Source organism: Erpetoichthys calabaricus, chromosome 11, assembly GCF_900747795.2.
Source record: "Erpetoichthys calabaricus chromosome 11, fErpCal1.3, whole genome shotgun sequence".
NCBI lineage: Eukaryota > Metazoa > Chordata > Cladistia > Polypteriformes > Polypteridae > Erpetoichthys > Erpetoichthys calabaricus.
In genome coordinates, this window is record NC_041404.2 from 135121202 (window position 1) to 135148868 (window position 27667).

The 27667-nt window shown below is 55.6% G+C and overlaps 1 protein-coding gene across 1 annotated transcript in view; it reads right to left on the bottom strand.

The window, feature by feature from the left end:
- Positions 1–205: 205 nt before the first annotated feature.
- The window catches only part of lmf1 (lipase maturation factor 1), an 80203-nt gene continuing 52741 nt past the window's right edge, over positions 206–27667 (bottom strand). The window contains exons 6-11 of the mRNA XM_028813980.2: positions 20269–20436; positions 12818–12989; positions 10863–11016; positions 7457–7640; positions 4810–4922; positions 206–567 (exon numbers count right to left, since the gene is read on the bottom strand). Of these exons, the coding sequence (XP_028669813.1) occupies positions 393–567; positions 4810–4922; positions 7457–7640; positions 10863–11016; positions 12818–12989; positions 20269–20436 (966 nt within the window). The 3' untranslated portion in view covers positions 206–392. The remainder of the gene's footprint in view (positions 568–4809; positions 4923–7456; positions 7641–10862; positions 11017–12817; positions 12990–20268; positions 20437–27667) is intronic.

A 27667-nucleotide genomic window follows, 5' to 3' on the forward strand; every position in this document is an offset into this window, starting at 1 on the left:
AGTGAAAAATGAGCAGAGAAAGGGGGGACGGACAGGAAGAGCCAAAGGGAAAGCCAAACGGCGCCCGCCGCTGACCGCAAAGTGGACAGAGCGGCCAAAGGGACTGGACGTGACCCCATAATCTCACTCGTAAAGCAGTGGGCCAGAGTGAAGGCACAGCAGGTGATACGGTGGCACAAGGTCCCCAGTAATCTGAAAGGAAGGCTTCTGTTCAAATTGAGAGGTTTATTGCCTGGACGGACAGGACACACACACACACACACAGACACACGGGCATCACACGACCCTCCCAGATGGCACAAGGTGCCCTCAAAGAAGTGGGCAGCAGCAGCATGTGATGTGGGTCCCTTTGGATTGTGCCCCTTGGTCACTACCTTCATTGTGGTCACTTCTCACTGGATCTCGGGGTGCGGCCAGTCGCGGGCTTCAAAGTACCCCCTGAGGCCAGTCAAGTTAACGGCCGGGAAGTACGGCCCGATCCTCCGGCGCACCCACCACCTGCCCTCTGCGGCGTGCCCACCGCCAAGGCTGCTGAACTTGTACTTGAAATGCTCTCCTCGCAGCCACCTGCAAAAGAAAGGAACACTTCAGCGCTGGCAATACCCGGCTTCGGAAATGGGCATTCTGGGTGAATCCTACCACTAGGTGGCGTGGCTGCCAGCGGGTGAGGTTTGGTCCAGCATAAACAATATGGAGGGGACAACCCGTCTGCTGTGGACTACACACATGGCCTTGGGCCGCAGGTGGGACTGGCGTGCACCGATTTGCTGGCACAGCCCTACTTGTTTCATGAGGGGGGGCTTGGGAGATGGCATCTGGGGAAATTCAGAGGACAGTGCCCCCCCTGCCGAGGACAGCCCAAGCATTACATTTGAGACAACTGCTCACCAAGAGTTGTGACTGAGTGGGCAGATGACCCTCGGAAAACATCTGGAGAGCACCCTGCGTGAGACACTGCCCTCTACAGGAGAGGCCAAGCATGACATGCGATCAGAAGAAGTTGTGGATGAGGGCCACAGGCACCGCATGCCAGGCAAGGTGACTCGGCATTCTACTGGATAGCGCCCCCATGAGGGAGGTGGCAGGGGTTACCAAGAGGTGCACCTGCAGTGGAGTGGCAGTGGTTTATTACGGGCCAATGGGATGGCACCCTGTGAGCAGACTGGCAGCGGTCCTTGGGCTATTTAGAAGCCGCAAACACTCACAGTCCCAGGCGTGGTGCCCCCTTGAGGGCGGACGGGGTAATTCACCCCACCCATAAGGCTGTTTGTGGCAGTGCCATCTCCACTCGACTGCTTCAGTGATGGCACACTTCTGTCGGTCGGCCTGAAGGGCATGGAGGGTCACGTGACAAACAAATGCAGAATTCAGGAAATGGGGGTCTCAGCCTGGCAGGAAAGCGTGAATGTGCGGCAGGGTGCCGAGAGATGGACAGAGCGGCCCTGTCGGCCGCCAGATGCCCGGTGGCAGCTGAAGCCAAACACCTTCGCCACTCTGCTATCCATCAGCGTGTTATGACATCCACGGGCGAATGTGTTAAAAATTAGCAGCTCCGCTCGGCCGCCGCTTCGGCCCCCTAAATCTCCCGGACAGCTGTAATTAGTTCCAGAGGGGGAGCAGCTGTCTCTAGGCAACAGCTGGGAGTTGTGGGGGGAAAACAGGAACCATGTTTAGTGTCAGGATGAAGGGGGCTGGCAGGGCCAAGAGGGGGTAGGGCATCGGGCACACGCCTCATCGCAGTGCTCAGGCTCTCGGCTCCGTACCCGCGAAAGGCGCTATATACGCCAGACACCTGTCCACTTTCACAGCCCGCTAGACTGGCCCTTCTCCGGTCTCGTCTGCACCACATGCCCACCGTCTCGACTGGCTCAGATGTCGGTCGCCTGCATTATACATCTGTCACGGCATTAATGAGGACGGGCACAACACAGCCAACTGATGCCACCGCCAAAGGCTCCATATACAATAGAGGATAGCCCAGTTGTGGCTGATGGGTTCTGACAGCTAATGGGAGGCTGGTATACAATGAAAGTTCTGAACGCCCAGCTGAGTTCCTGGGTGCCCCAAAGATGGCACTGCCAACTCGGCACTTGAATCCTGACTGCACAGTGTGCCAGCAGACATCCTTTTCCATTTGCGTGAGTTTCATTAGAGGCACGCGGGCAGCTCAGCTGTCTCCAGGCTGTGCCCCCTTACAGGGTATCTAATGTGCCAGTGATCTGCCCACTGTTGGTTGCTCTAGGATTTCTTTTTGCTCGTTGTATTGAATCTGCACTTTGGAAAGAGGACAGTGAGAGGAGCTAAATAACGAACCAAAAGGTGGGCAGAGTGAGTGGGCAAAAGGTGCCACAGAGGGCAAAAACTCGGGCTGGGCTCTAGAGATCGAGGGCAGCATGTCACAGATGGCATAATGGGCAGAAGCCTTATTTATATAGTGCCTTTTATACGACTGGGCTCACAGGGTCACATGGAGACGGGGGCACATATGCGGCCCCCTGCGTGTTTCACACGACGAGTTACAAATTGACCTCCGCCTGCCCGCGCAGTCGAGGGGCGCACGACATGTCCTGCCATCAGCTCCTTGGCCGCTCTTCAGACGGGCGCCAGCAGCTGCCATCATGTTTGCATTTCTCCGCACATTTGCTCCTGTCGTTCCAGCAGGAATTCAGAATGGAGCATCGGGCCGTCGGGTCACGTGGGCTTATCGCGCGCCCGCCGTTTGTCTCGTCCACCCGTACTGACCTGCTCAGCGTGCCCACGTGACTCACACCTCCATGCCAGGCCGAGTTAGAGCACACCAGCAGCTTAGACACGACTAGAGGGGGCAGAGTTGCCTCACAGCTACAGAGACACGGGTTCAAATGCCAGCCTGACCTGGAGGTCCTTCTACATTCCAAGGGCGGGGGTCAGCAAGTGTGACATGCCTGCCCGAATGGGTCCTGCACCTTGCCCAGTGCTGCTGGTAGGCCATCTAAGTGGGCACAAACAGGCACTGAACACGCACGATGACCCATACTGACACAGTGACATTTGATGCCCGGAGTATGCCGTGGCACTGAGTGATTTTCAATCAGCACTTACTGGTGGTGCTCATCATTCAGTGCCAGCCTTTCGCTCCACGACTTTCTGTCCTCCTGCTGTGGGTCTGAATTAAAGGAGGACTCGACTTCATATAGTGCCTTTCGCCTAAACGCCTACATTCTTTATCTTCTCCTGAATGACAAACCAAAAATGAAAACCCACAGGTCAGGGTCGGGTATCTGAGACGCTGAGCAACACAAGAGCTGGCATGGAACTGTGCCAACTCTGCCCAGAAAGTCAAAAGATGGCAACTGGTGGCAGCTTCTCCACAGAGAAGCTCCAGTGCATACTCAATCCCATCCCTCTCCATGCCATCCTGCCAATGCCCTTGCACAGAGGGCACTACTTGTTTTGCCCTTGTCGTTACTGCAGTGAGGTAACGTGTGGAGGTGCTCACTATGAAGGGCGCGCTGAAGGACAAAAGCTGCATGCCCCACTGCTTCTGGTGGCTTTACAATCTGTAAGGTTGGCATGGTGGTTAGCACTGCCCACCAATCCTGGCTGCTCTCTGTGTGGGTGTTGCAGGTTCTGCCCATGTCCACATCAGGTGTGCGCGGCTCCATTAACTGGCCAGTCTACGCTGACCCCACAAGTGTGTGGATGAAGTGGTACCCTGTCTAGGGTTGGCACCTGACTTGTGCCCAGTGCTGCTGCTGCTATAGGATTAGATTAAGTGGCTTTAAGTGTCACTTGAAATAAACCACCAGAAGACAAGTACACTAAATGGGCCTTGAGTGGCGGGCGGGCAGCGCAGAAGTAACGGCGCCAGTGAAGCCATGACAGGACCAATTACAGTGCCATTAAGTCATTAACATGTTTACATAACGGCATTGCGCGCGTTGGCATGGTTACCAACTGCCTGCACTTTGGGCTTTTGAACCCGGGGTCAGCCGGGTGACAGCTTGAGGAATGGCGCGCCTAATTGCCTGTAACTGCCTCCTTTACCCAGCGGCCACTGGGTGAACTTTACAACTCAAATTAATCAAAGTGACGACGATTATTAAGGACAGTCACTTGGGGTCTTTAATTAGGACCACGTCACACATATGGAGGGCAGCAGAGGGCGGTGGCTGAGAGCTCAAATGCTCAAGTACGAATACAGGGGGCAGGGTATCTGGGGGGCACTGGGCGGACGGACAATCGGAGTCTGTGAGCTGCAGTGCAGACTGACACTTCAACAAAGACCAGCACTGGGCATGGAGACCCGTGTGCCCACCCGAGTGTGACCGAGTGCATGAGTGGCGTGACATCAAGAAAGGCAAGCATGAGATGCTCAGCGGGCACCGAGGCACATGCTCAGCCTTTGATACCCTGGCTGCCATCGTCACCACCCCACAGGGCCCCCGAGCTTCCATTGTGGAAGACTACGACAAGGGTGGCACAGAGACACGGGTGCAGATCCCAGCCTGGTCTGTGGTTCTCCCCACAAGTGGTCCAGACTCCTCTCACGCCACATTCACCGGTGACCCACTGGCAGCACCTGACTGGCAACAATCAAGCTCACTTGAGAACACGCAGACTGCGAACACGAGGAGAACATGCCAACTCCACACGGAGAGGCACAAAGCACACGAGGGATCAGCTGAGGCTCCGACATGACTGACCTTTAGGCCGACAGTGGGCACAGACGGGCTGATGCCACACAAGGGCTAACTACGTGCACAGGACACTTCCAAGGCTTCTGAGATGGTACCATCTTTAACCACCCGCCTCATCTCCTTCTCTTACCTTGGTGGCCCCCGGCCCAAGAAGGGGTTGTGCTCAATCAGTGCCAAGGCCCCGGGGTCGTTTGCCAGCAGCTTCCCTGCCAGATGGATCACCCATTCGTTCTGCTCGTAAGTCTGAAAGAGAGCAAAGAAGAAAGGCTGGCATGAGTGCAGCTGTTGTCACTTCTCATCTTGTCAAGTGTTTGGGCGATGCCCGCTTACTGCTGGCACTAGGCTGCATGCTGCGAGGCATCTGCCAAGCTGAGACGACTTACCTGAGGAAGATCTTCAGCTGGGCCTTACCATGGATATCTGGAAGGGAGGGCACAAGACCGCTGAGGCAAGTGCCAGTGTCACAGGGCAGGGCAATGCCAGGTACAGAACAGACCACTTTGGATAGAATTAAAACAGGAACACACAGCTCTGCACCCACCATCATGAGGGTGACCACCATGACCACCACAGTAGAGCCGGATGGCAGATGGTATTAAAGTGGGTGTATCAGCAGACCCGCCACTTCAAAATGCTCCAGTACTAGGAAGCCCAACAGGATATAGGCTATATTGTGCCACAAGACCCCAGTGATGCCTCACATGCCATGCTGTGTGCCCTGCTGACCACTAAACCTCAACCAGTATATGAGAAATACAAGGTAAATGGGAACTGCGGTGGGCACAACAGCGGGCACCTGTCACAAACCTCAGATGTACTTTAGCATCTGCCTATAGCTGACCAGGACCTCTAAAATGCCAGCCTGAGACCCCACTGGCACCCTAGTTGGACAGAGCTGCTCTTTTATGGCCGCCCCTTAAGAAAGGCACAAAATCAAAGATGCTGAGCTCGATGTGACCACTGGGGGAGCTGCTGCTGCTGCACTTGCTAGGCTGGGCACATGGAGATGCAGAAGCAGATGGCACAGGTGGTACTGACCCTTGACCAGTGATGGGGACGTCACTGTTGATCAGGGGGACAACAAAAATAACATTAGGGAATGTCCATCTCTGGGAGCTAAGGGATGGGCGCGCACACAAAGTGCGAGTGACTGGCATCTGGACAGCCATCTTTGTTTGCCAAGCCCTTCATGTTGGCAGCCCCTTGCTCTTTGATGGTTTATTCAACATCCGTCTCCATTTATAGTTGGGTATTGTTGACCTCAATTCAGACTCCCTGGCAGACACAAGGATGCCAGTTCATTGGCACACGAGCACGAAGCCCTGATCTGCTTAGCCACCCTACATGATAAAGTCACATGATAGACACTGACAGCAAGCCTGAGAGGCATCTCGCTAAAGGCCCTGTGTGGTGTCAGCAGTGCCAACCGAGTGCCAGCCTATAACAGACATAACTGAAGGTGCCAGCGGCCGGAGGGATCAAGAGAGACAACAACCATCCATCACCCGTATCTGGAGAAGCCACAGGAGGAGAGTGAGTGAGTCGAAGGGTGCCATCCCAAGTCCACACGCCGCAGGTGCCACTCACTTCAGTCTGAGTCAAAGTCACAAGCGCCCCATAGTGCCCGTTGACTCCAGCAAAGGACAAACATGAGCATGAGTCAGTCCTGCCATCTTAGACAAAGCTGGCGAGCAAGCACTTGGAGTCCTGGCCAGAAGTGAATGTGCCCAGAGGGGACCCTCTAAGTGCAGCCTGTCCAAGCAAAGGTCTGTTAGTCACCGTGAGAAATGCCATCTCTCCCAGCGCCCGCTGCCACAGTGGACAGGCAGTCTCCGCCGTCAGCACTGTTTAGACGCCGGGCTCTCCGGGGGCACATCCCTGGCCGTGGCGAGGGAAGAACCACAGAAAGACAGCGGCGGGTGCCAAGTGTTGATCTGATGGAAACTCGTCCCGAAAGTGGCAGCTACCAGCAGGCAAGCCCCTCAGCGGCTCACGCTACAGCGGCCCAGAGCTGCCAGTGCCACCACTTGAGGACATCTGCTTCTCAAAGGGTTTAAGGGTGAGGGGCCTCCACTCACACTGCTGGACCCCTAGCTGCACTGTGCCAACAGGGGGCACAGAATGAAAAAATTAATGGAGAAAATGGGGCACTACCCATCTGTAGCTGACTGGCAGAGTAGGGTGGGAACTAACACCAGGTTTCCACACACTGGGCCAAGCAGCTCTGAAGTTGATGGGGGTCCGCCATCACGGCTGGCACCCTGAGAACACACAGTTTGATCCCGCGTTTTTATGAAACACAAACCAACATGTTGGCATTTCAGACCAGTGTTACTGTCTACCCCGAGGGTGGCCAGTGCCCATGCGCTACTGGAGTGATAGAGTCCACCTCAACCAGTCGTCAGCCCCACACAGATGGACAGGCCATGGGGGTCTCAGAGCCCGACTGCCAATCAGTGCTCAGCAAAACCCAGAGATGTGGCACCAGAGGCAAAGCTACGGAGTGAGGGGCTGGTGATCCCCCAAACACTTTAATTTGATTGACGTTAATCATTTTAGCTGCTCATGTCCAAGGGGACCCCCCACTCACATTGATCGTCATTGCACTGAGCCACTTCAAGGGGGGCTCCCCCAGAACCACTTTCCAAATTCTGGGTTCACCTCGAGGTCATTCATCCCCATCCCATCCATGGCTTCATTCCAACTCAACTGGCGAGGTGACGTGATGGCACCACACGAAGCGCCAGCGAGCTGCCCACCAGCTCAAACCCACTCACCTGGAACGCAGCGAACCACATGAGCCAGTCGAGCCGATAGTGGTACGGCGATATGAGGCACGGCCTCTGCGCCAGGCCCCCCGGCTTGCACTTGAACTCGTACTCCTCCCACAAGGCACTGGGATCACTGGGGTCCAAGCTCAACGTCCCCTGGAGGACCACCTCAGTCCGCTCCTTTGTGATGCTGTGAAGGAAAAGACAGAAAGAAGCGTCAGGTCACCTCATCCGGGTGAAAAGGCGCAGCCACCGGGCTGGCAAGGTCTGTTCACACAGTTGGTGCCCAGCTGGCACAGCCAGAGACCGTGGAGGGCATCTTTGTCTTGGTCCTGAATGATGAGGCTCTCTCTCCAGTTACGACTTCTTGCATGAAATTCTGATGCCCCGTGTGCCAGCGCTGGCATGAGCATCATCACCTGCCAAGTGACACCCAGAGCCTGTGAGGTGGGGACTGAACTCGGAGTGCCTCAGAGTTGGTAAGCACCAGCCTAAAGGGGCAAATGGGCGAGCCGAGAGGGCATCATGTGGCACAGCAGCCTCCACTCCCCCAAACAGGATTAGTCCCCAAATGTCACCATTTCAGAAGTCACTGAGGGTCAAGTCTTCACACAGTCAGTAAGCAGTTGAACTAAATGGGGTCTCGTCCTGCCCAAGTGGGACGGCAGGTGCTGTCACGCTGTCTCAGCCTCACCCGCCTTTCTGATGAGCCCCAAATGTGACCAGTGACAAAAGGCTCAGAGCCCCGCCCTGTCACCATCTCTCTCACGCCACCATTGGTCTGCACTCAGGGTGATGCCCCCTCGCAGTGCTGGCGGGGTGCGAGCCCCTCTTTGGCCGGCACCTGCTGACATGGAAGTCCCAAAGCTCATTGTTTTCCATCTTTTTGTCATCAGAACTTCATGTTCTGTCCGGGTGGTCACATCGCCGCCATATTGTTATGGTGACACGTTGGTGGCCACTTGGGTTTGGCATGTGACGTCACGTGGACGTTTGTAATTAATTGTGAATTCCACTGTAAAGCCATCTTGGATGTTTACAGATGCCACCATCTTGTGTCTGGTTGTTACGGCGGTTGCTGGACATGTCACCCGCGTCACCTGATCACCATTCTAACAGGCCAGCGTGGCTCTCGACCTTTGCTCTTACTGCGCACTTGTATTTGGCATTGAACCCCTGCTGGTTTCTCAGCTGTGGTCTCCTGACCTCGTGTTGGTGCCCGCTTCTCCTTCTTTTCGACTTTCCACTCCACTCATCTCCTCTTTCAGCACTGGCCTGACAGGACGACGTCCCGCCTCAGAATTGTATGTAAACGAGATGTCAAACTTTAACAGGTGGCGCTCAGAGCTAAATGACAAGGCCGAGGTGCCATCTGCTCGGATAGAAGGCCACGGGGTCAAGCGAGCCGGACAGTCTGGGCAGATGATCAGCACAAACCTGAGCAGGCCGAGGATGAGGAGTCGGTCCCATGCAGACCCCCGACAATCACATCCTGTTGGCACAGTCTGGAATAACAAGGTGACGACACGGGAGGTCATCGGCACGTCGAGGCACTCCAGCGAGGCCACATGGACCGCCAGTCACCCCTATCGTGGTCCCCATGGCCTGCTGTCAATGTGACCTGAGCCCACCGACTGTCAAAAGGTGCTATATAAAGGGGTCTTTTCAGGTCTTTGGCCTCCTGCAGGCTCATAAATGCGAGATGTCACCCTAAATCTTCTGCGGTTATTGTTCTCCTTGGCACGTTGCCCTCGGGTCAGGCCAGATGAATTATGGCTCGTGCTTAACGGAGTGCCGGTGGAATGACACACCGTAAATCGGAGGCATCGGGCACCTCTGCAGGACAAGCCCAGGGACGTCAAACTACACATTAATCACCGAGCTGGTGCCAAGAGCCTCCTGGCAGGAACAGCGCCTCACAAACGGGCATGCCGGGCACCTGGCTGCTGACGTGCTGGCCTGCGGGCAACACGGGCGCCTCAGCTGGACACCCCTTGCCTCACATCCCAGAGTGACAATAAGAATAATCCAAAATGCAAACAGGCGGTCCTGGACACCCCCTAAAACTCTGCACTGGGTTACAAAGGGTCCCTGCTTTGTAAAATGCCCCCCCAAACGTACACACAGCGCAGGGCCAAGTGAAGTGGGCATACTCGAAGGCTGGCTCTCGCAGCTAAGCGTGGTCAAGGGACCTTACGGTCTGGCGTCACAAAGAACCAATGGAGGCTCTGCTTGGTCTGGGGACACTGTGGGTGTGACATCCGAGGGGGGCTATCTGGCAGACCCCTAATGCTGCGCATGACTGGACTGCCACAGGGCACCCTGGGACAGACAGCTTGGGGGGTACTATGTGGCCGACATCTTGACGAGTCGTGGGGTCACCCCTAAGTGCCAGCGTTGAGCCAGGGACCTTGGGGCAACCTCAACTCAACCCACCCTGTGTGTGTGTGACATTAGGCTGACCTCAGGGTCTCCAAGACCCCGCAAAGCTCTGCATGCCTGCACTGGTACCGGGTACCATGGGGCAGACCGCTAGTATTAAATATGGGGGGATCATGGGGCAGACCCCTAAGGGTGATAAAGCAGGAGGCCAGAGATCCTTTATGGGGGGGCTGCAGAAAATGTGCACCTCAGGCCACCAAATGGTGACGGTGGTCCCCGATGGACCAGAGACCTCATTGGTGATTTGAAATTTCCAGTGCCCCCCATTCACAGCAGTAATAATGAAGGACTTGACTGGTATTCCTAATTTGGAGGGTCTTCTTCCAAGGTAATGGGGGCTACTTTGGTTGAGAAGGCACTGATGCCAGTGTGGCTACGGGCCCCCAAGGAGAGGCTTCACCTTCACCCACTTTTGGATGCCCCCCCATTCTTCATTTTTTCCGCATTCTTCTGAATGTTCGAGTTTGCCCTCCGCTCTCAGTAGTTGGCGCCCCTGCGATGTTTCAGACAAGTCCGAGACCCTTGGTTTCTGCCCCCCGCTCCCCCCCACTTCTATGGTCTTGCCTGACTCCTCCCATTCTCTCTCAGAGGGTTGAGGGTGCACTGCCCTGATGTGTGCTGGAGGGCACTGCCCTTTGCCCTTCGGGCCCTGTGACTTACTATGACAAAGTGCCCAGCCACTCAGACCAGCATGGTTGCCAGCTCAGTCCTTGCCCTCAAGCACCACGTCCAACCCTCCTAAAGTCGACGGAATTTCATCGGCACAGTCAATGGGTGCCACGCTGGCACAGGCGCACGGCAACGGACGCTCGTCGTTTCAGTTTTCGGCTTCTCCCTTTAAACAGGTGCTTTCAATTTTGCCGTCTCTGGAAAAAGTCGTCAACTGCCCGAGTCTGAAGGATGAATGGGACAGACAACTGGCAGTGGCGGCCATAAAGCAGTCAACGAGAGCGGCGGCAGCGCGCCATACCTGCCAAAGGCCCCGTACGTGTTGACGATTCTCAGGGGGTTGTAGGACGTGTTCATAATCTGTCTGGCGCTCAGCAAGTTGAGGAGCACGGGCACACTGAGGTAGGCGAGGAGGAGGCCCACCGACACGTTCGCCGCCCGCCGGATCAGCATGCCTGAAAGGAAAGAAGACGAAAACAAAGTCAAAGGAGACATCTGATGGGAGAGCCCCCTGAGCTGTACCCGACAAGAGAAAGGGCGCCTCATTGGCAGCCACTCGGCCCAGTGCTGGGGCACCTGGCATTGATGCCCTGTCTAGGAAAGGGTCAGCCTGCCAGGCTCGCCCACCAGCATTACTTGTACCACACTGGTGGGTGAATTGCAGGAAATGCGGAGAATGCCACCCCTCTGCCACAGCTGGCACGGCAAAGTCAAGATCCGAGTGAAAAATGTGAGAGCCGGGCTGTGGCCTGGGCCTGCCCAAGACAAAAGCGTTTATCAACGCCAGTCTAATTTGTTATTTCTTGTGATGACCTGGTCAGATCACCAGCCTGGCAAGTGTCACTGTGGGGCACCCTGGCAGGCCGCGCCCATTAAAAGCAAATTAGATCTGTCAGCTACGAGTCGTTGGTCCCGGAGTTCAGTGGACACCGGATTAATGCCCGTCCAGTGCCCAGCATTTCTCGGAGGATGCACTGATGTGGCGGCGGAGGCGTTAAAGAGTGGCAGAGCGGCTGAGACAAGAATCGACGTTAAAGAGTGGCAGATGAGGGCGTATGGCCAGAGGGCACCTGCTAAGTGAAACCTGTAATTAGGAAAATGACGGAAAGTTTAGGGAAAACTCGCGGCAAGCGCCGTTAAAATGGAAATGAGGGACAGACACACAGAACGTAACAGCGGGAAGAGCCTGGCACCGAGGGCCCAGAGCAGAGTAAGCCTGGAATCTTAGTCAAAGCCATGCGCCCTTCATTACACATCAGCAGTCCAACTCAGGGCAGCTTGGGCACCAAAGGCTCAAATCCAGGACAATCCCTGTGTGCCAACCCTCACCCAATAGGCCCAAGAAGGCAGCATCACCAGTCTGAGGTGCCTTTGCGGGCAGAGGGAGGGCTCAGGTGCTGTTTGCTTGTCACAAACCTGGTACCTGCTGTCCCATCGATGCCCACGTGCCTCCGTGTGTGACGTCAGGCTGGCTCTTGCCCATCCCCCTATGTGTGCACACTTACAATTAAAAAAAAAATCGCAAATTTGATAAAAAAAGAATTAAGAAATGGGCACATGGGCACTGTGAGGGGGCACCGAATCTGTGAGGGCACAGTGTTGGTAGAAAAAGGAGGGCAAAGTGAGCGGGGCGCTTTTAAACGGGTGACTGCACCGCCAGACCGCCAAGAGTCACACAGAGGGCTGTAACTGGCGATGACAGGCGGCCAGCCCCCCGGTGACACAAGTTGGTCATTAGAAAGCCTTCCATTAACGAGCGCTTATTAGCCCCGCTCAGCCGGCCTTTGGGGACCAATTACCCGCCTGCGCCATCCCCCCACCCCCCCCGCATCTCTGCCAGGCCGCCCGCCCATATTAACAAGTAATTAAGAGGCCCCCGCCCTGAAGCCCCCCTGCTCCAGATGTACTTCGGTAGTTTAATGGCTTCTTTCGAGATGACCTCACAGCGCTGTGCCGCTCTGTGCCGCTCCTCGGAGGGCTGCCAGGATGCAGTGTGTGTGTGTGTGGAATCAAAACATGAATGGCTGGCAGTAGCTGTGAAAAAAAATAAGACGGCAGCACTGGAAACGGAAAGCAGACTCAATGGCGAGAGGCTGGGCACGCTGGCAGGGCGCCGCGCCACGCTGAGCTTCAGGAGTCACTGTCCTCGTGTGTGTAGCCCGGCAGGCCTTCATATTATATAGCGCTTCTGCCACCCTAGACTGGAGTGCCAGGCTGATGCTCACCAACCACAAACATGCATGCCACCCACCGTACCCTTGGTAGGCACCGGCCGCTCCTCCGATTGAATCCGTGACACCTGCCGCACAACTCCTTTGGGTCCGGAGGGAAACAGGAAGCTCAGGCTGGCATCATCGAAGCAGGCGACACTGGGCACCATGGTGAGCCAGTTCAGGAAGCTAAGGTTTCCACTCAGAATGAGGAGGGTCTAAAAAAAAAGGGAAGAGGAGGACAAAGCGTGAGTGACAAACAAATCAGGGTGACGGTGTCCCCTCAAGGCAGGAATGTGACGAAGCACCACATCTCATATAGCACCATTCATAGCAAAGAGGGGGCATACACAGAAAGAACGCCGAACCTGGGGGGCGCCAAGTGGCAGCGGCCAATGGAAGTGAAGGGACAGTCACTGGGAGTGACGGGGACAAGCGGGAGCATTACACTGAGGCAGCGGCCATGTTGGGTGCCACCTTCGGTCAGTGGGCACACGGGGGATAAATGCGCGTCCAAATCGTCATGGCTGTTACTGCCCACTATCTGGGAGGCATTGCCAACACTGACTGTTAGTGTGTCATTGTCACATAATAACGACTCAAGTCACCAAACTCACACAGCAACTTTACTTTGCGTTTACTTCATTGGTCACTTTGTGCTTGGGAGTCTCCTCGGTCCCCTGAGCCACGCCACTTGTGTGAAAGGTGCTGCCCAGCCCACCCTGCTCCCCTGTGGGCATGACCTTAAGTGACACATGGCGGTCCGGTCACGACCAGCAGGGGTCGCCGTTCAGTGCCATGTGTCCCCGGCACGCCTCACCAGGCAGGAGCCCGTGGTAAGCGCTGGGAAGTGGGAGCCGCGCTGGCGTCGTAAATCTGACGGCGTGGTGACCAACGTTTTATGAAGTGCGAGATGAAATCAGCGGAGCTGAAAGGTCTGCCGGGATTTGCCTGACAAGATGTCTGCAGACGCGGAGCCGCTGCTCAAATTACGGCCTGCGCCCCGCAAGAGAGCCCAAGAAATGAAAAGGAGCAACGAGCAACGTGGCACGCAATGGCAAAGACGGGCAAGGCGGCCGGACAAGCATGGCCAGCACAGCCAGGAAGACCCCCAAGACGTGCCACCCTCTTTTTGTGAGGAAGAGCAACTCTGGGTTAGTCACAGCGCCAGTCATCTTAAGGATGTTTCAGAAAGTAAGGCGCTATATAAGCGGGCACCCCCACCTGCTATGTGCCCCTGAGATGCTGTCAGGGTCCTTTTGCTTTCCTGGACTAATTAGGATGTTAGGTGTGAGGTGACAACGGCCATATTGTCACCTGCTGACGTGTGTGTGGCCTCAAAATCACTGAGCCATTGGTGACACTCGTGACTTGTGCCCAAGGGACACCATGACAAAATCAAAGATGGGAACTTGAGTGCCACGTCGATGGACGGGCCTCTCACTGACAGCAGGGAAGGGATGCCAAGTTTTTACACGAAACCCACCTCTTGCCTGCTGATGCCAACCCTTACAGCACAGGACTCAAAACAGGAGCCAAGGGACAGTCGCCAACCCACCCAAAGCACAGAAGTGGGGACGGGCAAATGCCACACTGGGTCAACGTTCGAACCCAGGGCTCTGTGATGGTGTGGTGGAGGTGATGGCCTGCGTGCCAAATGCTGCCCACATGAAGGTCCAACTTGCAGGATCGCCACAGAGATGGCACACCTGGTGAGCTGCATTTGAAGATGAAGCTGGGCAGCATGACAAGGGTGAGGGGCATTCAGGCCCAACTAGTGAGAAAGCCAGGAGCTTGGAGCCTGTGGCACTGGTCAAGGTCTAAGAGTGGACTAACCTGGCATAAGCCTCGCTCTGCCACCGTACTGGTAGTCCTGTGGTCTGGGATTCCCTTCTGCGTGTGCCACAGGACTGAGACGGAGACTTGCCTGGTGCCAGGAGGACCCACCACAATTCAAAATGACACTTTACGTTTAGATGTCACCTCAGCCCAGGATGACAGAAACAAGTGTCAGGCCTGCCGTGTCAGGGTGGGCAGCCTGCTGCTCTCAAGACAGAATGGAGTTGGCACATCGCAGAAACTGACAAGATGACCAGCACTAGAAGAACCAAAGCTGGGCGAGTAGGTGGGCACAGCAGACCACACAGCTCAGGCCCCACATGGCACTGGACAAGTGAGGTGCTAATTTACGACAGTCAGCGAGGCGGCCGACCACCACTTCGAAAATAAGGAAGACCCCACGACTCCAGATGAAGCCGTCACTTTGACCAGGGTGAGGACGCTTGAGACCATCCTGCAGGGGACGCCAGTGAGCATCGAGCACGACCTGGCACTTCAGGCGCCCATCAGGCGAATTTCTCAGCGGTGGCTGGTCGACCCTGGCATAGCGGCTCCTGTACGGTGACAGCTTTGTGCCCTCACCCCCCTCCCCGGCCCCCCAGCCCGTACCCGTCAGGGTGGCTCGTTCAGGGACCTCCTCCCCCCAGCAGAGGTGCACTTTTTGCCCTAGACGTCCTCCGGGCTCATTTGTGCTCACACACCCCGCAGCCCCTCGTGTAAACCACGTCACTCCCTGGTGACTCTGTGCCCCCCGCCCACAGGCTGACTGCCAGCGCTTTGCTCTTTGGGTTTTCCCAAAGGGATTTTTTTGTCATTTTTTCCTTTTCTTGTATGCAAATGTCCTGCCAGCCGGCTGGAGGGGCTTCCTGCTCGGCCCCCTCTGAGGTCGGACAACGGAGAAGAGGAACCTGCAGCACAAACACACCTCTGTCAGGCATGCAAATGACACACACGGGGGCCGTTCGTTCAGCAGGGGGCGCTCATGATGTCCACAAGGCGAGGTGCCATCTGCAGGGGCCTCGCTGACATCACAGATGAAAATGGACGGGCGTCCCAAAAACGAAGGCCACTCAATCGGGCCTCGGCGGGGACCCAGAGATGGCACTTACTCAGGGTCTCGGGCCAAGAAACACAAAGAGCAAAGGGCCACAGGGCACAGGGGGTGGGACCACTGAGAGGGAGGACAAGGACAGGGCAGACACATAAAAAGGAGCTGGAAGTGGCAGAGAGAGAGAGATGTGACCGGTGCCACTCTATAAGGGACAGGTAACAGAAAGAGGGACAAGGCTGTCAGCAAGGCCGACAGAGGCATAAGGCTCAGTGTGGCAGGAGACGAGGCATTGGAAAGGCGCTATATAACACTTATGAGAGGTGAAACTGAAGGAGTAAATCAAACACCACCTAGGCAGGCACAGACTGGCACAGAGCATGATGACCGGAAAGGCACTATATAACAGAGACACAAAGGGCGCTCTATCCGAGGCTGGCACCTCTAATCCTTCAACTGACTAACCACTTCTGGGCAGGAAGCCAACGGCACACACCGCACTGCACCACTGGCACCCATGCCCACCCAAACCCCACTGCAGGCAATCATCTCCTGCTGCTCTGCTGGCACTCGAGTCGGGACGATGGAAACAATGACCTGGAGTGACAGAGTCATCGTGTGGCCCAACTGTCACTAGTCCTCAGTTTTTCCTTTGGCTGATGGCGAGTGGCCTGCTGTGACGCCTCAGTCTCTTTGGAGAGGTGGCTCTGGCGTGTCCTCCTCCTCTTCCTCTTCCTCCTCCTCCTCTTCTGCTCTCTTTTCTCAATCGTCACTTGAACCTCTGGCTGTCCCATCATTTTCGTCATTTTTGCACAGGACTGTCAGAGTCTGCCAGGCCTACACCCTCAATCAACCTCACAGGGCACAACACAGCCTGGCATGTTGTCTGGCAGTGAGGGCTCCCCCCATAGTTTGGCTCTTTTGTCAGGCGCTATATAACCTGTCACCAGCTACCTAATTTTGTAAGAATTAAAGAGAGAAGCAGAGCCCCAGTGCCAGTGCCAGTGCCAAGGGGACCAGTCTGCCATGAGATTAGTGGTGGTCCTCTGGGTTCTGTTCTGTGGTTTATTTCCATTGCCATGGTGACTATTGGTCACGTGACCCACTCTGTGTAATGTCGCCAAACTGAACGCTTTTTGGTTGTGGACTTGGCCCAGGTGCCCATCCTCTGTGCTGCCCTCTCACCTTCCTTTTCCAGCTTGGGCACCGTTGGCCTGGCATGATTTTGCTTTTTCCCCACTCGTACCCGGTCCTCTGTTTTTTGCTTTTTTTTATCATCATCCCATTTCTCGCGCCACCATTTCGTGTCCGGTTTTCTGGAAGCTTGTCGCCATTCTGCTGAGCTGTCTGCCATGTTGTTTGCAGGTTGCTAAGCCCGTTGCCGGTCAGGTGACCTCTCGTGAGTTATCACTGGCCAGCAATTCAAGATGGCGGCTGACTAACCCTGCAGCTCGTTCTTCTCTTAGGCGGTTGGCTGACGAGATGGCGTCCTGGACCTCCACACTCAGCACAGACCCCAGAATGGGCCAAAACTTTTAAACCCAGAAGCCGGTGGGACGGTTGGCCATGAAAAGCCCTGGCAAAGAACAAAAAAACAAAACTGGACACCCAAAAGTCCAAAGAGTCAATTAACAAAAAGCAGGGGGTCAAAAGGCCGAGGACCCCAAAGACGAGTCCAGCAACGCAAGCAAAGCGGCGAGCCAGACAGAGATGGGTGGGGGGACGAAAGGCGCTATATAATAAGAGTGAGACCACCTACAGAGAGACGTATACTGTACCTGAAAGGCGCCATATCCGGAGTGTCGGCTTTTTCCGGAGGTTTCTAGTCGCTGGGCTGTGTGGTGAACTAACAGAAGTTGGGAACCTCACCGATGTACCACAGCAGAGCCCCCCTATCTAAGCCCACCAGGCTAATCACTGCTGTCCATGGTGCTGCTGCCCACCTCTCCATTAGCAGGCTTACTAAGAGGGGCCTCCTCCTCCAGGTGACACAGTGAGCCCAGCTGGCAGCCCCCCCCCCCCCTTTCGCACGCTAGCCCACAGAGGGCACAGGGGTCCTGAGGTGGTCAGACACTCGGGGGCCGCTCTGATCGGTCTTGAAAGCTGAACGGGCGAGCCCTCTAAGACCAACAAGCAGGCCCAGGCCACTCAAAGTGAGGCGGCAGCCGGACCCCACATACAGTAAAGGGGTCCAGAGTGGCCTCACTGTTTCTTTATTTTTAATTGGGACCTAAAAAATCTGCTCGTATATTTTTGATTAAAAAGAAAAAACAACAAAATGCATAAAAGCAGACCACTGCATCATCATCATCATCATCATCTCCACCATTCTGGATTTAAAAGGGTCTTCAAAGTGGTCCTGGGAGGGGGGGGGGGGCAGACACACAGCAGGGCCCACCTAACTGGAAAGCGAGGACGGAGGTCACGTCACCGAGAAGATGCTGGCACAACCTCAGAGTCCCCAGACTGCCCTCTCCTGGCATCAGTCAGGACCACCCTGGGACGCCCCCCCCGCCTTTGATTGTGTCACTTGCTGGGACTTTTACTTGGTTGTCGTTTCTCTTTGCACTTCTGTACTTACTGTAATTGTCGTTCATCATCTTAGTTATCTTGTCATTGTCCCCCCCCCCCCCAGTTTCACTGTCTTCTGATGTGGGCAGCACCTGGGGGTGGGGTGTGCCCAGCCAGGTCTTCATGCCCCACCCTTCACGTGTGTTGCACACCTCCCTTATGGTGTGAACACTGAGGGGGCGGGCCCTCCTGCCACGCTCCCAGCCTCCAGAAGACCTGGGATTCGTCGGCTCTGCCTTGTGTGCCAAGTCTCATGATTTGCCCACCCCCCCCCGCCCCCGCGTACTTCAGATTTGATTTTCCGTTTTATTTCATTTTCTTCTTTAAGTTTTCGGATCACTGGACGTCAGACTCGTTTGGACGTCTTGTGGGTCACAGAGAGCCTCCATTTAAAAAGGGGCCGCTGGGCTCGCGTTTTGGATCTCCAGTTTGGTCCGATGGGCTGTGTGCTCTTTGAAGTCAGGACCAGGCCTGGAGGCCCCCCTCCAAAGTTTTCTCCGATTTCTCTTCTCGAATTAACGTACGGCAAACGCTCTCCCGACCGACCGCGAGCTGTCACTTTGCCCCGGGGGATTTCCTCTTTCGTCGTCCCACTGTGGGTTTGTTGACGGGACCCTTATAAACTCAGACCGTGTCCTCGGCCCTCGCTCGCCTCTCACTGCCATTTGGTGCCATCTTTGAGCACAAGTCCTGGCGACACTGAAAAGTGTGGCTGGCGTTGGGTTTACCAAAATGGTGTCCAGCGCTGACGTACAGGGACATAGGTGGGGGTCCCTGGGTGGGCTTGCTGACACATGAAGATGGACTTTGGAATTCTGTTGATGGTGGACTCCCAAACGCTGAGGTGTGTGTGTGTGTGTCGCTCTTCTCATCCAGCGGAGTTCATATTCCAACTCCAGAAGACGTCGCTGCCTCCTACGCCGGCGTTTCTGCTTTGTCTATCAGCAAATCATCTCCAGATGATCCCGACGGCTCGCTTTGATGAATCACTCGCCCTTTGATGCCTCCATCTTTTCAAACATGCTGGAGCGATGAAACAGCGAGAGAGAAACCGCCGGCTGGGGGGGGGCAATCGCATTTTATGTGTGTGAGAACAAGACAAGCAGGAGAAGAAGCCCCCCAGCACCGAGCTGGCACGGGTGCCACATAAGAGGCTACCCTGCAGGTACGTCACGCGTGGCACACTGGGGGTGCCCACGGAGGGCTGGCGAGGGTCAATGATGTGCCAAGTCAGTGGCTGTCAGGTGAGGGTGCCATGCCAGCTGCACTCTTTTTCTTTGGATTCTTGGGCATTTGCTGCTCCTGACTGAGGTGGCGGTCTTTGCTTTTGGGTTTTTTGTCTTCCTCACCCTTATTTTTCAGTTCAGTAAGCGCCCGTCATGGAGTCTCACACACACACTCACACACACACAGCCCGACTGCCAGACCCCAAGCCAAGAACATCCGTCCACGAATGACGCGTTCAGCTCTGGACCTCCACATTCTTCCCTTTGTTTTCGGGGGGCTTTGTGGTCTTCCTCTCGTCCACAGCAGGACACTTTGAGTTGTGGGCCTGCCTGGGATGAGGCCTGTCCTCGGTCGGTCGGTCGGTCAGTTTACACAAAGTGGGCCAGGATTCCAACTTTGCAGCCTGCACAAAAATCACACAACAACACGACAAGGGGGAAACCATTTAAACCGCGGGCACAAATGCCAAAATTAAAAGATTTTATTAGCACGAAAAAAACGAAAGAAAAGAAAAAAGCAAAGTCACAAAGGTACGACATGAGCAAAAGGGGCACCAAACCAAAGGGGTCCACAAGTCCAAAGGCAAGCGAATGACAACCAGGAAGCCAACGGCGCCAGCTTATGGCCCACAAACCCCTTCAGTGGTCCTGGGGGCGGAGCCTGAGCTGCAGCGTCACCAGGCCCCGCCCCTGAGGAGCCCCACACACAAACCCGCCCGCGCTCCTTAACGAGTGGGCAGAGTCACCGGGGCCCTGACAGGCTCAGAACGGACGGCACGACAAAATGGAAGAGAAGAGAAGCGGGTGACTGACCTGGAAGAGGATCTGCAGGACTCCTTGGAGGGCACACATCCGGCGTCCCATGAAGACAAAGAAGGGGACGACGAGCTCGATGAAGTGATTTGTCAGGGTCTCCAGGCGATGAAACCACTGGGGCGACTGGTGCATGTAATACGCCAAGGGGTTGGGCACCGGTTGGGTCTGTGGAAGAGAAAGTGGGCATCATAACAATGGCAAAGAAGTGTGCCTACCCATCAATTGGGGCAATCCAGTGCCATCACACACACACTCATCACCCAGACTTCTCTATTCTCCATACAGCCGTATGGTGACGCTGCCAGCCAAGGTGGTCTCAAGAAAGATGAACCTCCTGACCAAACGAGCGGAGACCCCTAAAATGAATGCCATTTCTGGCTCGTTCATCGTGTGAAAGGCGCTATAAACAACTGACTGCTGGCTGGAACTGTGAGGGGCACCAGATGTTTAAAGACTTGGAGTGTTGTCTGGATTATAAGATGCAAGTGCTTGATTGGCACATCAAACTGGCACATAGGGGGTCTCAATAAATCACAGTGGGGGGGGGAGATGCCCCGTTTTTATTTGATTCACAAAATGATCCAATGCACAGGATGCACTTCATCAGGACTCGGGGACCCCCCCCTTTCAATGTCACACCTTCTCATAACCCACAACAGCACAGCCATCTAATGGCACCAAAGAAGTGCTGCCACCTGGTGGTCTCCGGCCCATAACACGCCCAGCGAGACCCAGAGGTGCGCCTGCCACAGTGAGCGGTGGGCCTGAACGCGGCGCACAGACGGAGGAGCGGGCCTGGAATCAATCAAGCCGAGCAGCGAGAGCGGCCCCCCGAGGACAGCCGACCGCATCCTTCCTTCCTGAGACACCGAGACAGGAAAGCGCGAGCCACGGGGTCACCCAGCCTCTGCCAAGAGCGCTTCCGAGTGCCCGAGGTGGGGGTCGCCGAGTCACAGAGGTGCAGCGGCTGACAAACTTCGTGGCGGGAGCCCACCTGACCGACCGCTCGTCCACAAAGGGAAAGGCGCTATAAAAACAGGTCCACTGGAAGAGCCACAGCACACGAGCCCCCCCAGGCACATGTAACCTCATCGGGCTGTGCCAGTCAGCTGAGCATTATATGGCGCCTTTAACTGGGCGCACCTCTTCACTCCAAAGGGGGGCGCCACCCCAGGTGGAAGATGTGCCAGGCAACGCGCCAGACGCTCAACATCAGGCCGCGTCGGGTTCAAATCAAAGCGCTCAGCCAGGCTTTATTAAAAGGCCAGTCCGGCAGGCGGGTGGGCAGCCTTGCGGAGGACGGGGGGCTTTCCTCGAGCGGGCCGCTCCAAGACGGCAGCCTTAGCCAGCGTGCTGTGAGTTTGAGCGAGCGCCAGGCTAACCGTAAACTGCTGGCAATTTACTCGAGACGCTCTGCCGCACCGCGCTCCCCGGAGATCTCGAGTAAACTGCACATGTACGGCGGGCTGAAATCTGCCATTTCACGTTCGGGTGGGCTGCTCTTTGGGCAGATGGCGAGAGCTTGACTCCGAGATCGGTCCATCTGTCGGCCCACCAACTGAACAGGGGGCACCGTTCACCTTTCGGCGGGGGGATGTCAGCGGCCGAGGACAAATGAGGTGGCAGTGGTGGGCCGGGGGGCTTTCAGGGGACATCTGTGTGATGCTCAGCTGGCTCAGAGGGGCTGCTTGTGGCCCAAAGGTCTCGGGTTCAAAACCTCACACAGATGTAGCCAAGGACCACCGAGGGGACGTCACAAGTGGACACCGCGAAGGCCTCACCCAGCGTGTTCAATGATGACCCTGGCGCATTCGAAAGGCAGACGGGCAGGCAGGGCATCCGCTCAGGGCGATCAATCGCACCATGTGGCTAATTAGTTACTGAGCCCACCAGAGTCCTCAGCTGGACGGCCTTACTGAGAAGGTCCGCTCAAGGTGGGCAGTCACGGCTCATATGGTGGGCCATTGAAGGCTCAGGAGTGACCGAATAACGCGGTGACCCAACACGTGCGCGCACACACATGGCAGCCTCTGCCAACTGACCAGTGACAGGTGAACAGACGGAGACGCGGCGACAGCACTGGGAGCAAGTGGGGGGGCAAAACCGGGGACCAAAAGGAACAAAGACGGGAGTTTGAGCAAAACCTCTGAAGGCCATTGGCAAAAAAAAAAAAATGTCACACCAGGCCACACCCCTGAACTTTGGCTAACTCATCGAGGTGACAAACACAAGAAATGGGGGTGCCCACTAAAAAGAAGATGGCATCATCAAAGTGACAAACCAAAGTGACAGCACATTCTGTGAGGCTCCAAACGGCAACACAAAGAAAACCTCAAAAGTGGGCTGACGTGAGTCCAGGGGGCCCACCAGTGACCTCTGCACACCCACCTAGGACCAGAAATGGGGGCAGAGTGCAGGGTGGGGGGGAGGCGCAGTTTAAACACAAAGGGCAGAGAGATGCCAAAAGGTCTGCAGTACCCCCATCTAATGAGGAGAAGGTGGCACTCGAGGGTGCAAAACACCCTTGGGGACCTGAGATGGGCACCAGCTTCTGGTGGCTTTGACATCATCGACCCGGGAGGGCAGAGCTCAGCGATAGAGACTGAGGAGTGGGGCACACTGGGCGGGCACCCATCATGGAGCTTCCCTTAAAGACTTTGCCGGCTTCTAACACCTGCAGGTGGGCAAATCACAACGCTGCTGACGCCCACCCTGTCATGTGACCAGTAGTAGCCACAGCCACACAACCCTTCACAAAATGGAGACCACAATCCAAGATGGCGTCACAGCAAAGACATGGAACTAAGCACAGAAATGAATTGTGCCAGCAAATACCCCAATCCGCAGCCACCTCTGGGGGTCCATGGTCAGCTTGAACAGTCCTCAGATGCCCACCACCCCCTCCTGTGCCCTCTGGTGGCCAGGCCTCTGCTGGGTCTCGCATCCTTCTACTAAAGTTTCATGTGCCAGCTGGCATTCTGTTCAATCGAACTGGTAGACCCGCGCCAGAACTGTGGTCACTTCTGACGCAGGTCCGTCCCCCCACTGTGACACTGGCCTGGCCTTTGTGCTGCCTGTTAAACGATGACAAGGACTTCAGTTGGACACCCCAAGGCAAGGGCAGCGGGCTGAGAGTCGACGCTTCAACTACAAGGAGGTGCAGCAGGGTGGCACATCAAGATGGCTCGTAGATGGGCGCGGGGGTTGGGCGTGTGTCTTTGTGGTGACCCCTCAGTTCTGCCCTCATGGATGTTTGTCATCTTTATGTTTACTAAATCTGCCTGCGTGACTTTAGTTGCCCCCCCCCCGGTGCCACCATTTTGTCTGTCCTTGTCCGCTGACGGCCATATTGTTTCCGGTCGCCGTGCCCCCCTCTCCACAAAGCTCTGCAGGACCATTACAGGAATGCAGAAGAGGGGGTCTCGCATGCTGGTTTGATTTGAATCTTTACGAGAGGATGCGTTTACTTATTGGAAATTACAAAACCGGGACATCTGGCAGCCATTTCATGTCGGGCACAACACAAGCCATAAATCTGGAGGGGACATCGATGGGTGACACGGCTCCACACGTGCAGCAAATGACAGGACCTGGAGCTGAGGACATTGGCACGAGAGCGCCAATCCTGGTCACCAGCGACTTGAGGTTCGAGGGTCCCTAAAGCAGTGGCACTCCGCTCCAGCAGCCGCCAACCTAAATCTGCCAACTTGGTCAGAATCGGCTCCTCTGAGCTTCACTCTTATTTCATAACGTTATGGCACTTGAGGTGGCACATGTGACATTCTGCTGCCACAAAGCAGACAGGGACAGTCAGATTTTTAGAGGGGACGTGAAGACGGCCGTGGGGGGTTTACAGTAAAGTGGCCAACAAACCAAGAAAAGGAGAATCGCAGCATTCGTCCTGTGTGTGTGCCGAGGACCAGCAGAAGGACAGGGAGACCAATGTGAAAAGAGCAGGGGGGTCTCTGGGCATAACTTACCCTTTGACTGGTGTGGTCTTACCAAATTCACTTTCAAGTGACACGTGGAAGCCACCGTACCACTTAATAATGCCAAACCCCTCGATCCTGCCACCTCTTCAGCTCCGTCTGCTTCTCCTCCTCCTTGGCGGCTCTCCGTGGTCCTGAATCAGCCTGATCGTCTTTCTCTGGACTTCCTCTAGTGCTGCAGTGTCTTCTTTGGAACACGGAGACCCCACTAGTGTGTCAGATGGCTCCTTCGACTTGTACTCTACCTATAGGGGGCGCAATAAAACCCAGGAGGCCGCTGAATCGCGTCTGTGAGGAACGCACCTCCATTGGCTTTAAGTCTCAGCTCCTCCTCCTCCTCCATTGATCTCCATGGTCCTGAATCAGCCCACTTGCTCGTCTCTGGACTTCCTCCAGTGCTGCTTTGTCTTTTGTGACATGCGGAGACCGCGGCTAGACCCCGAACAGCACCCAGGGCCTCAACAAGGTTTAGGACGGTGTTCTGAAGCTCGGGGAGGAGTTGCCATGACTACTGCGGCCGAGGAGGGGGTCCAGCACCACAGAGAGCGGAGCGGCCGGTGGGATTCAACACCACAGAGAGCAGCCAAGGACGAGACACTGAGGGAGCAGAGCCTCGAAAACCAAAGCAGGGGACATGACAGGAGTGTTTAAAGGGGCAGTGGGTCCAGACGGGTCCTTACTAACGCTGCCAGCTAGACTGTTGGCTCTACTGGTGGGGTCTCAAAGCAGCACTGGAGGAAGTCCACAGAAGAACAAGTGGGCCAAGGTGCGAAGACTGAAGGAGCCGAGCCATTAAAACCAAAGGAGGTTCCATGGAGGGAGTTCACAGATGCGGTTCAGCATGCTGGGTTATATAGCGCCCCCTATATGTAAAGTCAAAGGAGCTACAGAACACACTCGTGGGGTCTCACCTGCAGGGCTCCATATTACACAAAAGACACAGCAGCACCGGAGGAAGTCCACAAGAGAACAAGGGGGCCGATTCAGCACCAAGGAGAGCAACTGAGGAGGAGGAGGGGGAGTCGAGTCTTTCAAGAGGGGATTAGGATGGTGGTCTCACAGTATGAAACTCGTCACAGGCAGATTTTATACACAGAGAACCACAGACACAAGGACTAGGAGACCACCCAGTGTGGTGGGCAGCGAGACTTTTGGGATCTGATGTTCCTTTGACACACAGGATTGATGAGCTCGGTGGGGCGATTGGCCAGCTGTCATCGGCAATGAAAGCCAACGTACCATTAGCCTGCTGGTCTGGATGTGGAGAGTGACCAGTCCACGGGAGACGGACAGACGTCCTCAGCTTGGAAGAAAGAACAATGAGACACAAGCAGTGACTGGCCAAACGTCCATCAGCTGGCACAGGACGGGTCTGAAGCCCCTCTTTAGGTGGCACGCGGACCTTCAAAGGTTGAGGGACATGCTGAGCCACAGCCGCCCTTAGCTGGGATGGAGATGGTCATTTTGGGCAGGGGGGGGCAGTATGATGGGCTTGGGTCAAAACAAATCTGTGTCTGTGCCACCTCTGCCGCTTCACTCGTGTGTCGTCGTGCAGACTCGAGTCTCACTGAGAGTGCCAGGTCAGACCTGCCGGTGACGACACCCAAGCACTCGCTTAGCATCGGCTGGCTTTGTGGCTTCTTTCTCATGTCAAGCTGATTCTCTTCTGACTGCCCTGCTGGCACCAAAACCCAAAAAGGTGTCTGCCAGGGAAGGTGCTGGTTTACCTCAGCAGGCTGAATGAGACACAACAGCTGGCCAAAGTGTCACCGCGCTCAGACTGATGTCACCAAGGAAACAGAGAACACCATTTTTATTTTGTTGCATAACAGCAAATTAATGTCACGAGTTGGTGGGCTCAGGTCCACAATGACGGTGTCATCACCGCCATTTGGCTTGGAAGACTTTACTGGGCAGAAGCAGCAGAGGGTGGGCACGCAGTTCACTGCATTCGCACAAGTGAGACAGGGCTGGAAATTTGGCATCAAGGCTGGTGTCTCGATTTGCCCACATGAGAAGCGGCTGGTGGGTCACAGCTTGACGTGGATCATCTCATCGAGACCGAGGGGGGTGAACCCACAGAATGAGCTCAACGAGACCCCTAAGTCGGCCGCTCTGTGCCCTTATAATGTCTATTGGTGCCAGCCCATGCCAGCAGATCATAGGTCGATGGTGCAACTTTTGCCACACAACACACATCTTGAGTGTCAGCAGAAGGGCTGGTCACTGTACACCAGCTTCATTCAGAGGTGCCCCCCTCACCTCACTGGCACTGCCCTCAATGTCATTCATGGCATGTCATTCTAGGGCCCTTGGTGCCCACATGGCTCACTGGGAGTGCCTCCAGCCGGGGCCATCCTTCATCAGTCAGTGCCAGGTGACACCTGGAGGGGACATCGGCTCACGTCATCTTAGCAGCCCACCCGATTCAACTTCTGTGCTTTCATCAATTTGTTGTCCCCACTGGCCACTGACCTAAGGGCCCGCCCACTCCTCCGTGACACCTCGGAAGTCATGCCATCTGCTGAAAATTGATGCCAACAAGCTGCCCTTCCTCACGTCAAATAAAGGAAACGAAGGAAGCAAAGGTGTGAAACTCGGCTCCGCCACACAGATGATGTCACTCCCCGGGACCACCCTGTGCGGCACCCACAGATGGGGAATGGCTCCTGTGACTCGACATGGGGGGGGGGGGGGGGGGGGGAGTATTTAAAAAAAACAAACCAAAAAAAAACAAACACAAATGAATACAATACAAATAGTGGGGGTCATCAAGGTGGGCACATATAGTGCTTTCAACTTCTGCCATAGCAACCGTAAACAAAATGGCGGTGCCCGGCCCCAGGAAGAAATCGACGACATGATAAACCCAACAGTGAATTGAAAGACAAGAAAGTGAAGGCGACGAGAGGCGGCGGGTGAGCAGAGGGCACAGCCGGAGGAGGGCATCCCTTTGAATCCCAAGTCATCGCCATGTCACGGGGGGCTTTGGCGTTCAATGTAGTTAGTGCCCATTTGATCTCCTCCATCTCTCAGGGCTGTCTCTGTTGTTATGGACCGTTGCTAGGGGCGTGTCCCCCGGGGGCGTGTCCAGCGACTGACTGACTGCTCACTCAGATCTGCGGCTCGTCCTCTGCTGCCCTCTGGTGTGCCATTGTGGGGGGGGTGGTCGCTGCTCGGCCTTCGATTCTCGTTTCGGGGTCTGCTTTGGTCGACTCGACTTTTCTGGCTCCAGGTGTCTGACTTCTGGCCCCTTCTTCATCTTCATCTTCATCATTTGACTTGCTGGGTTTCCAATCTGAGAAGTTCACGATGGGGAAAAATCAAAGCAGGCCTTCCCACTGGACCCCCGTGTGCCCCCCCCCCCCCCCCCCCCCAAGGAGTCCAGTGTGAGTACCGCCAGCGCC